The 17,868-nt window shown below is 46.7% G+C and overlaps 1 protein-coding gene across 1 annotated transcript in view; it reads right to left on the reverse strand.

The window, feature by feature from the left end:
* Positions 1-17,868, reverse strand: part of LOC102184573 (liprin-alpha-1-like) — a 118,225-nt gene that overhangs the window by 55,490 nt on the left and 44,867 nt on the right. Inside the window, 1 exon segment of the mRNA XM_018065858.1 lies at positions 17,503-17,667. Within this exon segment, the coding sequence (XP_017921347.1) occupies positions 17,503-17,667 (165 nt within the window).

Genomic DNA, 17,868 nt, shown 5'->3' on the forward strand with positions numbered 1-17,868 from the left:
CATAGAAGTTAAATAAGCAGGGTGACAATATACAGCCTTGACGTTCTCCCCGATTTGGAACCAGTCTGTTGTCCATGTCAGTCTGTGCTTCCTGACCTGCATATAGGTTTCTCAAGAAGCAGGTCAGGTGGTCAGGTATTCAGGTATTCTCATCTCTTGAAGAATTTTCCACGGTTTATTGTGGGCCACACAGTCAAAGGCTTTGGCATAGTCAATAAAGCAGAAATAGATGGGTTATTTTGGAACTCTCTTCTTTTTTGATGATCCAGAGGATGTTGGCAATTTGATCTCTGGTTCCTCTGCCTTTTCTAAAACCAGCTTGAACATCTGGAAGTTCACAGTTCACGTAGTGCTGAAGCCTGGCTTCGAGAATTTTGAGCATTACTTAAGTAGTGTGTGAGATGAGTACAATTGTGTGGTAGTTTGAGCATTCTTTGGCATTGCCTTTCTTTGGGATTGGAATGAAAACTAACCTTTTCCAGTCCTGTGGCCACTGCTGAGTTTTCCAAATTTGCTGGCAAATTGAGTGCCGCACTTTTACAGCATTGTCTTTCAGGATTTGAGATAGCTCCACTGGAATTCCATCGCCTCCACTAGCTTTGTTTATAATGATGCTTTCTAAGGCCCACTTGACTTCACATTCCAGGATGTTTGGTTCTAGGTGAGTGATCACACCATCGTGATTATCTTGGTGGTGAAGCTCTTTTTTGTACAGCTCTTCTGTGTATTCTTGCCACCTCTTCTTAATATCTTCTGCTTCTGTTAGGTCCATACCATTTCTGTCCTTTATCGAGCCCATCTTTGCATGAAATATTCCGTTGGTATCTCTAATTTTCTTGAAGAGACCTCAAGTCTTTCCCATTCTGTTGTTTTCCTCTATTTCTTTGCATTGATCACTGTGGAAGGCTTTCTTATCTCTTTTTGCTCTTCCTTGGAACTCTGAATTCAGATGCTTTTATCTTTCCTTTTCTCCTTTGCTTTTCGCTTCTCTTTTTTTCACAGCTATTTCTAAGTCCTCCGCAGACAGCCATTTTGCTTTTTTGCATTTCTTTTCCATGGGGATGGTCTTGATCCCTGTCTCCTGTACAATGTCATGAACCTCATTCCAGGGTTCATCAGGCACTCTATCTATCAGATCTAGGCCCTTAAATCTATTTGGTTCTCAGTATGTGTCGAATTGGTTTGGTGGTGTTTTGTGAGGTAGGGATCCAACTTACTTTCCCATATGGATACCAAATTGCCCCAGTGGGATGATTCTTTTTGTCCTTTCTCCTGGAAATGTCCTTTCTGGGTTTACCTATTAAAAAGCTTTTTAAAAAAATGCCAAGTATCAAGCACTTCAGATCTTTTTCATTTATAGAGCTCCCCAGAGGCATGTTTCCATTTCTGTGTCTTTTCTTTGCATTTCACCATTACCAGTTTCTAGTATACACAAGTACCCTCAGAGGGTTCTGTGTAGTGAACCGTGTATGTTTCTGTGAGAGCAGAGGATGTGAGCATGGAGGAGGGTCTGAGTCCATAGTGACCATGTGACCATGCTCAGCAACCCCAATATTAAGTCTGGCTGAGACTTCCTAAGCAAGGTCTGTGTTTCTTCCTCTTGGTGTCTGGATATGCGGAACGATGTCGGTGGATTGGGACTTGGATCTCTGGGTCCAGCAGTGTGGAGATATATCCATAGCCTGCTTTTCCATTCTATTTTCCTCCTGTAGGCTCTGCTGAGCTGGTGTGGAGATATTTCTGCTAAAGGCTTGAGAGGTCGTCAGTCCTTCTGCTTCTCATCCCCTGCCTCGTCTGTACTTCTGTCACTTTTTAAAAATATAGCTAGTTTTCAATGTTGTTCGCCCTTGTGTCATTCTGACTCTCAGGCCCCTGTGGTTTAATAGACCTCCAGCTCCCAAGAGCTCTTTGCCTGGTGGAGACGTGGAAAACTCAGGAAGCAACACTACATCACACTGGAGCCTGGACCAGAGAGAAGGTTCTTGACAGGAAGCCTCCATCCCTGCTGTGGGGGGTTCGGAGTCTATCACTTCTGACTGTGCATGGCCCTCGGTGCAGGCCCCACTCTGAGATCTGGAAAGGAGGTGGCTTCCCTCATTGACACAGAACTAGTATTTTTTTGTCCTCGTCCTTGTCCAGTCCCGTTTGGCTCCCAGGCTCTACCTTTGACCCTCGCCCACAGGATCAGGGAGAGCCCAGTTCTAGAGGAGTTTCATACAAGGAGAGGCTCCTGGAGACACTCCAACCCCTCGGTCTAAATAAGCATTTCCTTGGAGTTTCACAGCCCTGGGAGGAGACACCTGGTTTTGTGTTCATTTTACAGTTGAATATGTTGAGCCTCAGATCATTGTGTGATTTGCCCTGGGTCACTCTGCAGGTCAGTGGGTGAGCTGGGATTTGAACCCAGACTCTAGGTCTTGGAGCCCGTGACTATACAGGTATTTCTGCCCTCGATTAAATTCATTTCAGGGTTTTTTTTTTTTTTTGATGCATTTGTATATGGGACTGTTCTGTTCTCTCTCTGATGGTTCATATCTTGCTATATTGCTGAGTTTATTAGTTTTAATAGTTGTTACTTGGTGGAGTTTTTAAGGTTACATATAAATCCTGTTGTAATCGAATAGTGACAGTGTAACTTCATCTGTTCTGATGGGGATGCCTTCCTTTTCTGGCCTAGTTACTCTGGGAAGGACACTTCCACTGCTATGATGAGCAAGATAGGTGAGCGTGGACATCCTTGTTCTTTCCTGATCTTTTAGGAAAACCTCTGTGGCTCAGATGGTAAAGCATCTGCCTACAATGTGGACACCAGGTTGGATCCCTGGCTGGGAAGATCCCTGGAGAAGGAAATGGAAACCCACTCCAGTACACTTGCCTGGAAAATCCCATGGACGGAGGAGCCTGGTAGGCTACAGTCCCTGGGGTCGCCAAGAGTCGGGCACAACCGACAAACTTCACTGTCACTTTTCACCTCTTTACCACTGAGTTGGATGTTAGCCGTGGGCTTGTCTTATATACCCTTTAGTATGTTCCATGTATAGCCACTGTACGGAGAGATTGTATCCAAATTGATGTTACCCTTTGTCGAAAGCTTTTTCTGCAATTATTGAGAAGATCATGTGATTTTATTCTTAGTTTTGCTCATATTGTGTATCACAGTGATTGATGTGCAGATCATAAATCATGCTTGCAGGCACAGAATAACTTATGTTTGATCATAGTGTATGATTCTTTTAATGTATTCATCAATTTGGATTGCTAATATTCTTTTAAGGATTTTTACATCCATGTACAGCAGAGTCAGGGTTCTCTGGTGGTTCATATGTAAAGAATCTGCCTGCAATCCAGGAGACTTAGGTTTGACCCCTAGGTCAGGAAGATCCCCTCGAGAAAGGAATGGCTACCCACTCCAATATTCTTGCCTGGAAAATTCTCTGGACAGAGGACCTGGTGGGCTACAGTCCATGGGTCACAAATAACTGGACATGACTGAATGATTCACACTTACAAGACTACTTCTTGACAGTTCGTAATATCTAAATTTAAGATTTTCTCTCAGTCAAAAATTACAGTCAAATGCAAAATGTCAAAAGTCCAAGAGTCCTTAGAAATAGATGACAATAAGGCATAACAGATGAAAGCAAAAAGGACTCCACATAATTTACTTTTCCTGAGAATTTTAGATCTTCAGAGGAATTCTCATTAAGCTGAATTAAAATGCAAGCTTTAGTTTAGACTGGAAACCTTTTTTGGTATTATGTTTCTATCTTGAGACTGAAATTTCATTATTTATGTATGATGTATTAAGCAATACTGTGTGGATATTAACATCATATTTTCAAAACCTTTAATGATATTTATAAGTACTTATAGTGGAAAAACAACTAGGAAGAGAAGATGATCCCATACAGGTTTAATGACATTGCATATGTGTTGAATGATAGTTTTCAGATTGTATTTAGTTATTTTTAATTGAAGAATAACTGCTTTACAATGCTTGGTTGGTTTTCCTCATACAACAACACAAATAAGCCATAAGTATATTATCCACTCTTTGGTGAGCCTGCCTCGCACTTCCCACCATCCCACCCTCTAGGTCGTCACAGAGCTCCCTGCTGGGCTCCCTATGTTATATAGCAACTTCCCACTAGCTAGCTATTTTGCATATGGTAGTGGCTATGTTTCAATGCTACTCTCTCAATTTGTCCCTCCCTCTTCTCCAGCTGAGTTCACAAGTCCTTCCTCTACATCTGTGTATCTATTCAGTTCAGTTCAGTTCATTTCAGTGGCTCAGTCATGTCTGACTCTTGACAACCCCATGAACCCCAGCACGCCAGGCCTCCCTGTCCATCACTAACTCCCGGGTTTACCCAAACTCACGTGCATTGAGTCGGTGATGCCATCTAACCATCTCATCTTCTGTCATCCCCTTCTCATCCTCTGTCATCCTCTTCTCCTCCTGCCTTCAATCTTTCCCAACATCAGGGTCTGTTCAGATCAGTCAGCTCTTCACATCATGTGGCCAAAATATTGGAGTTTCAGCTTCAACATCAGTCCTTCCAATGAACACCCAGGACTGATTTCCTTTAGGATGGACTGGTTGGATCTCTTGCAGTCCAAGGAACTCTCAAGAGTCTTTTCCAACACCACTGTTCAAAAGCCTCAATTCTCTGCTCAGCTGTTTTTATAGTCTGACTCTTACATCCATACATGACTACTAGAAAAATCTTAGCCTTGACTAGACAGACCTTTGTTGACAAAGTAATGTCTCTGCTTTTTCATATGCTGTCTAGGTTGGTCATAACTTTCCTTCCAAGGAGTAAGCATCTTTTAATTTCATATCTGCAATCACCATCTGCAAGGAAAGATAGAAGCATCTGAATGCAGAGTTCCAAAGAAGAGCAAAGAGAGATAAGAAAGCCTTCCTCAGCGATCCATGCAAAGAAATAGAGAAAACAATAGAATGGGAAAGACTAGAGGTCTCTTCAAGAAAATTAGAGATACCAAGGGAACATTTCATGCAAAGATGGGCTCGATAAAGGACAGAAATGGTATGGACCTAACAGAAGCAGAAGATATTAAGAAGAGGTGGCAACAATACACAGAAGAGCTGTACAAAAAAGAGCTTCACGACCAAGATAAAAACGATGGTGTGATCACTCACCTAGAGCCAGACATCCTGGAATGTGAAGTCAAGTGGGCCTTAGAAAGCATCACTACGAACAAAGCTAGTGGAGGTGATGGAATTCCAGTTGAACTATTTCAAACCCTGAAAGATGATGCTGTGAAAGTGCTGCACTCAACTTGCCAGCAAATTTGGAAAACTCAGCAGTGGCCACAGGACTGGAAAAGGTTAGTTTTCATTCCAATCCCAAAGAAAGGCAATGCCAAAGAATGTTCAAACTACCGCACATTTGCACTCACCTCACAGGCTAGTAAAGTCATGCTCAAAATTCTCGAACCCAGGCTTCAGCACGTGAACCATGAACTTTCAGATGTTCAAGCTGGCTTTAGAAAAGGCAGAGGAACCAGAGATCAAATTGCCAACATCCTCTGGATCATCGAAAAAGCAAGAGAGTTCCAAAAAACCCCATCGATTTCTGCTTTATTGACTATGCCAAAGCCTTTGACTGTGTGGACCACAATAAACTGTGGAAAATTCTTCAAGAGATGGGAATCCCAGACCACCTGACCTGCCTCTTGAGAAACCTCTATGCAGGTCAGGAAGCAACAGTTAGAACTGGACATGGAACAACAGACTGGTTCCAAATAGGAAAAGGAGTCCGTCAAGACTGTATATTGTCACCCTGCTATTTAACTTCTATGCATAGTACATCATGAGAAACGCTGGGCTGGAAGAAGCACAAGCTGGAATCAAGATTGCTGGGAGAAATATCAATAACCTCGGATATGGAGATTTGACCACCCTTATGGAAGATAGTGAAGAGGAATGAAAAAGCCTCTTGATGAACGTGAAAGAGGAGAGTGAAAAAGTTGGCTTAAAGTGCGACATTCAGAAAACGAAGATCATGACATCTGGTCCCATCACTTCATGGCACATAGATGGGGAAACAGTGGAAACAGTGTCAGACTTTCTGTTTTTGGGTTTCAAAATCACTGCAGGTGGTGAGTGAAGCCATCAAATTAAAAGACGCTTACTCCTTGGAAGAAAAGTTATGACCAACCTAGATATCATATTCAAAAGCAGAGACATTACTTTGCCAACAAAGGTCCGTCTAGTCAAGTCTATGGTTTTCCCAGTAGTCATCTATGGATGTGAGAATTGGACTGTGAAGAAAGCTGAGTGCCGAAGAACTGATGCTTTTGAACTGTGGTGTTGGAGAAGACTCTTGAGAGTCCCTTGGACTGCAAGGAGATCCAACCAGTCCATTCTAAAGGAGATCAGCCCTGGTGTTCTTTGGAAGGAATGATGCTAAAGCTGAAGCTCCAGTATTTTGGCCACCTCATGTGAAGAGTTGACTCATTGGAAAAGACTCTGATGCTGGGAGGGATTGGGGGCAGGAGAAGAAGGGGACGCCCGAGGATGAGATGTCTGGATGGCATCACTGACTTGATGGACGTGAGTCTGAGTGAACTCCGGGAGATGGTGATGGACAGGGAGGCCTGGTGTGCTGCGATTCATGGGGTCACAAAGAGCCGGACACGACGGAGTAACTAATCTGAACTGAACTGAACTCAACGGGTCTAGAACAAGCTTGACTTTTGGTCAAAGCACCTCATGTTAGTTTCAACTATTATGAAAGGAAATGAAAGGGAATAAGATGCAGTGTTCTGGTGCTATACTCCGTTTTTTAAGAGCAGGATGGTGATGCTGAGTCTTTGAGCACAGCAAAAAGGTTTATTTTTTAATTTGTTTTTCCTCCTCCTATTTATACACAGATGAAATTCTTGAGAACTCTAGGTAAGGGGCCAAAGTTGAGGTTAATTGGTGTTAAATCCAGGAGAACTGGAGGAAGCCAGGAAGATGGAAGAAGAAGTGGATGGGGCTGCCATCAATAAAATCGGCACCCTTCTCCTGCATCACACCCCTCTGCAGTGTAACCCATGGCACTTTGTCTCCAGTCAGTCCCTCCCGCTAGCCCCACGAGGACAGGAGAGCGACTCAGCTTTGCCCACTGAGCACAGGGGTGGTGGGCCCAGTTCATCTGCCCTGTGTTAAGAAATTGGGCCTGCAGCCCAGCACAGGGCACCAGACCCATCCATTCTGTGTGTTTAGGCAGAAGCGGCTGAGGATCACAGTCCAACAAATATCAAAGCTGCTTCTGATTCCAGACTCACTCCTGAGTGCATTTTCTTTTAAAGTCTAATCAGGCTCCCTCCTGATTGCACTTTGTCTCAGATTGCATAATAAACATGCTTTTGTTTAAAAAATTGTTTTGCATTGTCCCTTCTGAACTGTGTTGATGATATCGTATCTGACATAGCGACAGAGTTTGGTTTTTGTTTTTATTTTCACTCAAGCAGGGTAGAAGACAGAAGAACGATCTGAGAAGTGTCACTCTTTCGGAGGCCAGCGCTCAGGTGAAGGATATTGCAATATCCAGGGAGAGGATAATTCTAAAAGATGAACTTCAATAGGGTATTTTGAGCATATTTTCCATGGGATCTTAGTAGATGAAAAAGATCCAAATATGGAGAAGGGATGGCAACCCATTCCAATATTCTTGCCTGGGAAATTCTTGCCTGGGACAGAGGAGCCTGGTGGCCTACAGTCCATGGCATCACAAAGAGACAGACACAACTTAGCAACTGAACAGCAACAATACACAACCAGGCAGATTGTGATTTGGGGAAACACTGCTTGATGGAAATGTAGAATAAAACGGAGAGTGAAGTGACCTAGCAAATACGGAGCATAGAGTTTTGGAAGAAATTAAAAGTGTATAGAATAATAGTTGCAAATATTCAAACAATAAAGTTTGTGGCTAAAGAAAAAAAAGAAAAAGATCCAGATAAAGAAAAGCAAGTATTTGTAAAAACGGATAAAGATCAAGCTTCTGAAATTCGGGTGACAATGATGCTCACTGAGAGCTGTAAGCTGTGTGGTCTTCATCACAGAAATCTTCTTGCTGTCACCAGGGTGTGTATAGAAGGAGAAAAGGCCTTGGGGATATTGGCTTACATGAACTGGGGGAATCTTAGATTGTTTTTACGGCAGCGCCAGTTAGTAGAGGCCCATAATCCACAGCCGGTGTCTCAACAAGCCTTGGTTCACATGACTGTTCAGATTGTCTGAGGAATGAGCTATCTGTCCAGCAGGGAAGTCATCCACCAAGATGTGGCTGTTAGGAACCGTGTCGCTGAGGACACACTTCAAGTTAAGATCGCAGACAATGCTGTCTGCAGAGATGTGGTCCCCATGGACTCTGTCATTGCCTGGGGGACAATGAGAACAGGCGGGTTTGGTGGACGGCCCTTGAAAGTCTGGTTAATAACGAGTTATCCAGTGCCAGTGACCTGTGCGCCTTCTTAGGGATGCTGTGGGAGCTAGCTTTTGACTCTGGGTCAAATGCCCTACGTGGACAGGGACCCCTTTGACATGGCTGCGTGCCCTAAAAGACGGTTACCGCACTGTCCTGAGGAACTGTTTGCTGTGATGGCTTGTTGCTGGCCCTTCGATCTGGAAGAGAGATCCCAGTTTTAGCAGCTGGTCATGGATAGCCACCTCTGCCATGTCCTAAGGATTACAGATGGCTCACTAATTGCACCCCATGTTCAGCTATGTATCTTGAAAGAAAAAGATCAAAGAATTTGTGCACCTGCCTTAAAACCACCACAGGTAACTACTATTAATAATCTTGTTTTTCCCTCTAAACATTTTTAAACACCTTTTTTTAAAACATTATTTCATTTCACTAGTTATTTTGCTACAATGTTACTTTTGATAACTCCCTAACATACTGTATGGGTCTAACACCAGTAACTTAACCAGAATCCCACTGGGAACATTTTAATTATTTTGAAGTTTTTGACATTTGAATAATACTACAAAAACATTTTGTCACATAAATGTCTATAGGTGTGTTAGTCACTCAGTTGTGTCCAACTCTTTGCAACCCACGAACTGTAGCCTGCCAGGCTCCTCTGTTCAGGGGATTCTCCAGACAAGAACATTGGAATGGGTTGCCATTCCCTTCTCCAGGGGATCTTCCCAACCCAGGGGCTGAATCCAGGTCTCCTGCATTGCACGCAGATTCCTCCTCATCTGAGCCACCGAGGAAGCCCAAAGGTCTCTAAAATCCATGATTATTTAACAAGGCTAATAGGTAGACTAAAATGATCGTTCGTGTGGAAATGGTTTCAGCAACTCAGAGAATGGAGCAAAAACCAAGTGCTTAATAAGACATTGTCTGGACACTCTCCAGGGAGGAAGAGGTGGAAATCCTGGGAAGTGGTTTGCATCAGGAAGATTCCAGACTCCTGTGGGATGGTAGGCATAATGGAGGACAGAAACAGCTGTCAAAGCCAGAGACCTTTTGCTGTGATTCAGCAGGGAAAGCCTGAGGTGTGCCCAAGAGGACAGAAAAGACAAAAGAATCCAGAGGAAGACAGTCAAGTGCTGAGACACAGTAAAACCCGAGTCTGAGGAGTCAAGAAAAAAAAAGGGCCAAGATGACTCAGGACCCAGGAAAGGGATGGGTGAAAAGTCACTTCACGGTTTTGTGGAATCTATTCCAAAAACTGAGTTTTGTATTTTCTATTTGTCCAACTCAAACTATTGGGGGATGTCAAAAAATCTTTAAAAGTTTATATGTATTTAATGAAATTCTATAGAGTGAATGTTTATCATCCAGGCAGAGAGACGGTGTCCACCCTGCTTATCTTTACTACTGGGGACAAACTTCTGGCCTTTAATCCTATTATTTTCAATTTACAAAATGGACATGACATTTTTCAGATTTGCTTAAAGTTTAAGTTCTTTGAGCAAAGATTGTGGCCAACTTTGCTTAAAGGCTGTTTGAAGGGTTAACAGGACTTTTCAGGTGGTGCTAGTGGGAAAGAACCCTCCCTGACAATGCAGGAGACCTAAGAGTTGCTGGTTCCATCTCTGGACCAAGAAGAGCCTCTGTAAGAGAGCATGGCAACCCACTCCAGTATTCTTGCATGGCGAATCCCATGAACAAAGAAGCCTGGTGGGCTAAGGTCCATAGATTGCCAAGAGTTAGACATGAATGAAGCGACTTAGCATGCAACAAGCACAAATAGTTGACACGCCTTAGAAGGGAGAGGTTGGCTACCACCCTGTAGGGGCTAGAGGTTGTCCCCTGCCGATCAGGGCCACGTACTCATATTCTAGGCTTCTTTCCTCCGAAAGAGACTTTGTTTCTATTCCAGAAGAAAATGCAGGATCTTTCCTACTGAGGAGGAGAGCAGGAGCAGATGCGTCAGCCATCTATTTAAGCTCTGAGTTTCATAACCTGGAATGTATGCATAAACCCCATTGCACACACAGGTACACATGCCTCTACCCTCTCCCTCTGTGGGGAACCAGGGCTAAGTTTACTTGGCAATGAAACAGTCTGATGCTTGATCCAGAGATCTCATGATGGGCTGGTGTGTATACAGTTGACTAGCATGTATGTTTGTATGCATACATATACACTTGTATACTGGTATAAATACATGCTACCCAGGTATACGTGCACACTCATAAAGACTCATATAAATAACTGTGGTAAGGTAACTCGTTAACTCAGAAGTAGGATCTCAGACCTGTCAGAATTTCAGACAAAATACCGAGAAATGGATCAACAGAAGCAGTGGGATGTCTCAAGATCAGGGTAAAAGGATGCTGACTTCCCCCACCTCCTGTCGCTCACTTGATCTGATGAAACAAGCTGCCATGTTTTGTGCAAACCTGTGGAGAGGCCTGAGCTTCCCTGGTGGCACTGGGGGTAAAGAACCTGCTTGCCATTGCTAGAGACCCAAGAGATGCCAGTTCAATCCCTGAATTGGAAAGATCCCCTGGAGGAAGGCATGGCAATCCACTCCAGTATTCTTGCCTGGAGAATCCCATGGACAGAGGGAGCCTCGTACAGGGTTGCCAAGGGTCGGACACAGCTGAGGCGACTTAGCATATACATAGACACGTATGGAGAGGACTGGGCTTCCCTGGTGGCTCAGCCGTGAAGAATCCGCCCGCTAATGCAGGAGACTTGGCTTTGACCCCTGGATTGGGAAGATCTCCTGGAGAAGGAAATAGCAGTCCACTCCAGTATTCTTGCCTGGAGAACTCCACGGACATAGGGGCCTGGTAGGCTACAGTCCATGGGGTTACAAAGAGTCTGACATGACTGAGTGACTAACAAACCATAAATGGAGAGGCCCTCATCACAATAAACAATAAACGAGTGGCCCACATCACAAGGACAAAGGACAGCCTCCTGCCAACTGCCCCCAAGAACTGAATCCAGCCCCCGCCTCATGTGTACGCTTGGAAGCATGTCCTTTCCATTCAGGCCTGAAGGGACCACAGCCCCAGTCTGGTGAGACTCAGTATCAGAGAACCAAACTACACTGAACCATTAGAAATGGCGATGTAATAAAGGCTGTGACAAACCTAGATGCCGTATTAGAAACAGAGAGATCACTTTGCTGACAAAGATCCGTCTGGTCAGCGCTATAGTATTTCCAGTAGTCAAGTACGGATGTGAAAGCAGGACCATAAAGAAGGGTGAGCAGCGAGGAACTGATGCTTTGTTTAACTGCGGTGCTGGAGAAGACTCATGAGAGTCCCTTGGATAGCAAGGAGATCAAACCAGTCAATCTTGAAGCAAATCAACCCTGAGTATTCACTGGAAGGACTGATGCTGAAGCTGAAGCTCCAATACTTTGGCCACCTGATGGGAAGAGCCGACTCACTTGAAAAAAATCTGCTGCTTGAAAGATTGAAGGCATGAAAAGACGTGGTTGACAGGATGAGATGGTTGGATGGCATCACCGACTCAGTGGACGTGAGTTAGAGCACACTCTGAGAGAGGGTGAAGGACAGGGAGGTCTGGCATGCTGCTGTCCATGGGGTCACAAAGAGTCAGACACGTCTGAGTGAATGAACAGGAAGAATAAAGCTGTAGTTTTAAAACACCAAGTTATAGGGTAATTTCCACTAATACATGCCCTTACCTATCCTGTAAAACATGGCCCGTCTCCCTCGCGTCCGTGCACACGGGTGTCCCTCCCACAGCAGCAGTGCTGCTGGCCATGCCCTGCGTGCACGTTCTCGGAGGGAACAGGGCCCAGAGCATCAGGGGTCACAGGGCTGCCCTGCCCTGGGCCTCTCCATCCAGAGGCCAGTGTTTAACACAGAAGTGCCCCGGCATCTGGGGGTCAGCCACCGCTGAGGGGCCACCCTCCCTTGCAGGCTCTGGGCGGTCCTCTGGTGGGTCCAGCCCGGGAGCCCAGCCCTGCTCGAGCCACTCTGAGAGTAGGAGGCTGTCTGCTCTGTCCTGTTCACGTCTCAGCTAGAAAGCTGGATTGGGTTTTAAGTTTTTTTACCAGCAGCTTTTAGCTATATGTCAGAATAAAGTCAGCTACAGAGTTCTCTCCTTGATCTGCTTGGTCCTTCACGTTTCTCTGAATTCTCAAAGCAGCTGAAGCCCACGATGGGGTGGGGTGGGGTGTCTGGAGAGGAGGGGCTCGGGCACCAGCTGCCATCCCAGGACTGACTCGTCTATGTGTTTGTTTCCAGTTTACCCGCACTACTTCTGTAGGTGATTATACAGCGTCCAGAATACGACAAAGGCTACATTTTGAACATGATGCAATCTTTAATCTGTCAATACTTGTTATCTGGACCATAAGATGTTTTATTACAGAGTTTTTAATTAGTGAAAAATTCATGAATACCAGAGAAAAAAAATGTTCCTTATATTTATGTAAACTTATGACTTCATTTATACACTTCCTTTTTCTTGTATATCCAGGCTATGAATATCCGTTCAGATCAGTTCATGTTCTGATACCTGATTTTAGTCTTTCAAATGGTTGTACTGTAATACTTGTCTGTATAAATCCTATGAACAAATATAGGGCTTTTGCAAAGATGCATTTATTGTCATTATTCTTGTTTAATTTTTAAATGTTAAGCCATGAGAGAAGGGGTTTTACTGCGATTGTAAAATCATCATGACACGGTGTGCATTATCCTTCCAGAATGTAACCAAGCTCTCCAACAATCACTCTGAAATGAGCGAACTTAATTTCAACCAATTGTTGTATTTTAACGACTGACCTAAACTGTACTTTGTTTCTGGGAAGAAATGCTTTTTGTCTGCAGCGTGAAGCGATTTAAAAGCACTGGGTGTTAAATGTGAGCTTCTAATGAAATTTGAGCTGAAAGGATAACTAGAAGATGACTATGACAATCTCTCCTGTAACCTAGTCTCTGTGGACCCGGATCCCTCCTCTCCGGTGAGACTCTTCGAGGACCAATTGCGATGCCCTGCACCCGCTGCAGAGCCATCGAGCTGGACAGTGAGGGCGCCACATCCCCGACAGACAGACAGCACAGTGCAGCTCTGACAAAGGCCTTATTTTTCTGATGTAAATCATCTTTGTACATCTGTTTGTAAACATGTTTAAAGAATGGACCGAGGCATACATGTTTAGATTTTGATGACATAGCCATTTTGGATACTATAAGTAGCAAATGTAACTTTTACCTTTTCAGCAGCACATTAAAGCAGCCAGCAAGAGATGCGTTCAGATCATGGTGCCTTATTATGCAGCTGATCTCTCAGCAGCCACAGACGGCACGTCTCTTTACATGTGTGTTCTGCCTTTCCTTTTACAATTCATTGTTAACATTCTGATTTTCTATTAATCTTTTGTGAACTTCCTGAATATGTGACAAAGTATGCACAGTCTACTTTTGAACTATTTCTTATGACAGGATTATTTATTGCTTTCTTTCAATAAAGGACTGAAGCAAAATTTCCCACTGCCAATAAAGAGTGCCGAGGGTAAGCAGTATTCCCAATGAGAACAGACCAGAGCTGGTCATGGGAGCCCGTGTCATCACATGGACATTCTGTTAAGAGAAACGGGTGGATACAATGGAAAGGCTAGAAGGCGGAAGTATAGGTGTCCCCAAAGGACGACCGACCTGGTATTCATGTCCTTGGCTCCGGAGACAAGGGACTCCATCACTTCAGCACCTGCAGGGACAGGGCCCCTCTGCTGCTGAGGCGTGGGCAGCAGGCCGAGGGTGGGAACAAAGTGCAGGTGTCGAGGCTCACCGTGGATCCCAGGGCGGGGTGGCCGAGGGCAACCCTGACGTGGACCCGAATGATGCACTAGGGAGTGTACGTGTGCACACTTGTGTGTGGGAGCTTTTCATGTTATTTTAGTCAACAGTCTTTATTATTCATATATCCATAGAAACAAGAATGTAGCAGGGGGAGGTGGGAGGGAGATTCAAGAGGGAGGGGACACACGTACACCTATGGCTAATTCATGTTGCTGTACGGCAGAAATCAAACCGATATTGCACAGCAATTATGCTTCAGAAAAAAAGAACATAGCAAGGTGGTCAGGAAAGTATGAAACAAAGATTTCTCAGAGAGATTTATAATCACAACTCTGTGTACATCTGGGAACAGGCTGCCCACCACCATCAGACCTTCCCACCAGCATCAGATATTTAACCCCCAGCATCAGGCCTTAGTCAAGCATCAGGACCTCCCCCAGCATCAGACCCTAGTTCAGCATCAGCTGTTCTGCCCCAGCATCAGGCGTTAGTCCAGCATAAGGCCGATCCTCCAGCATCAGGCCCTCCCCCAGCATCAGGCCCTCCCACAGCATCAGGCCCTCCCCCAGCATCAGGCCTTAGTCCAGCATCCGGGCCCTCCTCCAACAACAGGCCCTACCCCAGCATCAGACATTCCCCCAGCATCAGACCCTAGTCCAGCATCAGGCCTTCCTCCATAATCAGGCCTTAGTCGAGCATCAGAACCTCCCCCAGCATCAGACCCTAGTCCAGCATCAGGCCTTCCTCCATAATCAGGCCTTAGTCGAGCATCAGGACCTCCCCCAGCATCAGGCCCTCATCCAGCATCAGATGTTCCCGCCCCAGCGTCAGGGCCCTCCCCCAGCATAAGGCCCTCCTCCAGCATCAGGCCCTCCCCCAGCAACAGCCCTACCCCAGCATCAAGCCCTCCCCCAGCAACAGGCCCTCCCCCAGCATCAAGCCCTCCCCCAGCATCAGGCCCTCATCCAGCATCAGGGCCCTCCTCCAGCATCAGGCCCTAGTCCAGCATCAGGCCCTCCTCCATCATCAGGCCCTAGTCCAGCATCAGACATTCCCCAGCATCAGACCCTAGTCCAGCATCAGGCCCTCCCCCAGCATCAGCGGTGGCAGCCCCACTTGTCTGATGCTCCTGAGCACACTTAGGCAGCCCCAGAGCAACAGGACAATAGCTCTTGCAGGATGTGCATCTTTAGGAATCACCTGCGGAGCAGCAGCAGCTGGGGTCTGTTTCAGGCCAAGGAGAGGCAAAGAAGAGGCACTTGTGCCAGAGGCAGCGGTGGGTGTGGGCACGTTCCCCAGCTCTGCTGCCTCCCCGAGGGGGCTTTGCTCTCCTGCTCTTCTCACATGCTCACTCCAGGGCCCCAGGGCTGTGTCCTTCCAGATTCACGGTCTCCTTGATATCTCAAGCCCAAGTCCTGAGTTGCGTCCCAGTCCGGTGTGGCAGAGGACTGGGAACACCCAAGCTCAAGGGCTGAAAGGGTCCCAGGGGGACAGCTGGGCCCCAGCGGGTGGCAGAGCAGGCGATGAGGGTGGCCGCCCACAGAGAGCCCCACAGCAGCACTGGAAGGAGAGCAGGGATGCCTTAGCTCACCTGGGGACGCTGCCTGGCCTCAGCACTCAGATGTCACCCCCAGCAGCTCTGGGGACACAGGAAGCCGGTGAGTGACACCATGCCACTCGGGCCGTGTGGGTGGGCACTGCTGACCATGGTCTCGGTTTTCGTTCCGGTTCCAACTGTCCCTCCAAGGGCTGGCGGGCTCCTCCTCCGAATGGCACAGATACTTTCTTTGTGGGTGAACACATCCCGGCTTGTTTCTGTTGGCATTGTTGTCACTCTTCGTGTGTTTTCCTCTTTTCATCCTGTGCTTGCTGCTCTTCTAGTTTAACTTAGGAGCAGCCCCCTTATTTTCTGCATTTCCTAGTTGTCAGCGTTCCCTGGGGCTTTCCAGGTAGCGCTAGCGGTAAACATCCTGCCTGCCACTGCAAGAGATAACGAGAGATGTGGGTTTGATCTCTGGGTTGAGAAGATGCCCTTGAGAAGGGCATGGCAACCCACTCCAGTATTCTTGCCTGGAGAATCCCATGGACAGAGGAGCTCCTGGGCTACAGTCCCTGGGGTCACAAAGAGTCAGACACGACTGAAGCAGTTTAGCACACACTCAGGTTTTAGTTCAGTCACTCAGTTGTGTCCAACTCTTGGCCACTCCGTGGACTGCAGCACTCCAGGCTTTGCTGTAAGTCACTGTCTCCTGGAGTTTGCTCAAACTCATGTCCATCGAATCAGTGATGCCATAGAGCCATCTCATTCCTGCGGCATCCACCAGAGAGGTGGCTGGGGCTCGGCAAAGCGCATTGTCCCACTGCGTGGATGTGAACCTGCCCTCACCACTGCCTCACCGCGCGACCATCACTGTCTCCTCCCCTGCAAATCGGGAGGTGGCAGCACCTGCTTGGTAAGGGGCACACACAGCATCTGGTATACAATCAATGCACCATCCAGCTCAGTGTTGTATTTACTAACAAGAGGGATAGCATTGAATAATCTGCTCCTTTTTTTCTCTTCTCCCTTCACTGTGCTCCAGACCACATTGTTTTACTCACCCTGTAAATCCCACACCCAGCACAAAGAAGACACTCAACAAATATCTGGCTGAAGAGGCAGGAACATACCCTGTCCTTAAGGAGATGAAGCCGAGAGAGACGGGGGCCTGATGATAACACTGTGTGATGAGTTGACCCCAGGAGGACCTGCGTGGCTGTGGGCTGGGGTGGGGGGCATGGGCAGACCCCTCATGAGCTCCTGGGGATGGGGAAAGTGGCAGGAAGGAGGGGATGCTGTTCCTTGTGGGGTGCCCACAGATTGTACCTCACTCCTCTCTGATGAGCACTTAGGCCATTTCCAAACACTTGTCACTGTTCTGGAGGAAACAGTCACTGCCCGGCTCCTACTCAATCCGTTTCGTAGAATACGTTTCTCATCGGAGTAAGCATCTGCTTTACTCATTCCATGCTCCATTCACCCACCCATCCAGCCAGCCATCTGTTCATCTACCCGTCCCCATCCACTCATCAACTGATCTGATCATCTCGGACCCTAGAGAAGACTGACGCCTCCTCTGCTCCTCCCAGGAGGACACCCAGCGTGAGTGACAGGAGCCTCGTGGGCACAGCGGGGGAGACACAGAAGGGACATACATGCAGACCCTCCTCCCTCTGAACGGCGAAGCACCCACCTGGTCCTAACGCCTCCTTGCTGGTGTGTCCAGGCCGGCCCTTTTCCTTCTTGCCAAACCAACGACCGATGGAGGACTTGATGCCCTTCTTCTTTGGGGCTTTCTGCAGCGAGTCCTGGCTGCTGTTGCTGTTGCTGGGGTTGCCCCCGGGACCGTCCTGAGAGCCTGTCACGCTTCGGGGAGAGAAAACGACCTTTAACTGGCACCCTTGTGCAAACACACACCCCTCCATAAGACCTACTGATAGAACCGGCCACCCAGCAACACCCACGCCTCAACCTCGCAGCAGACAGTGGAGTCTCCTTCACCAACCACACTCCACACGAGCAATGCAGGCTTCAGCCACAAACAATGGCCAGGAACTGA

This window comes from Capra hircus, chromosome 21 (assembly GCF_001704415.2).
Source record: "Capra hircus breed San Clemente chromosome 21, ASM170441v1, whole genome shotgun sequence".
NCBI classification, from domain to species: Eukaryota; Metazoa; Chordata; class Mammalia; order Artiodactyla; family Bovidae; genus Capra; species Capra hircus.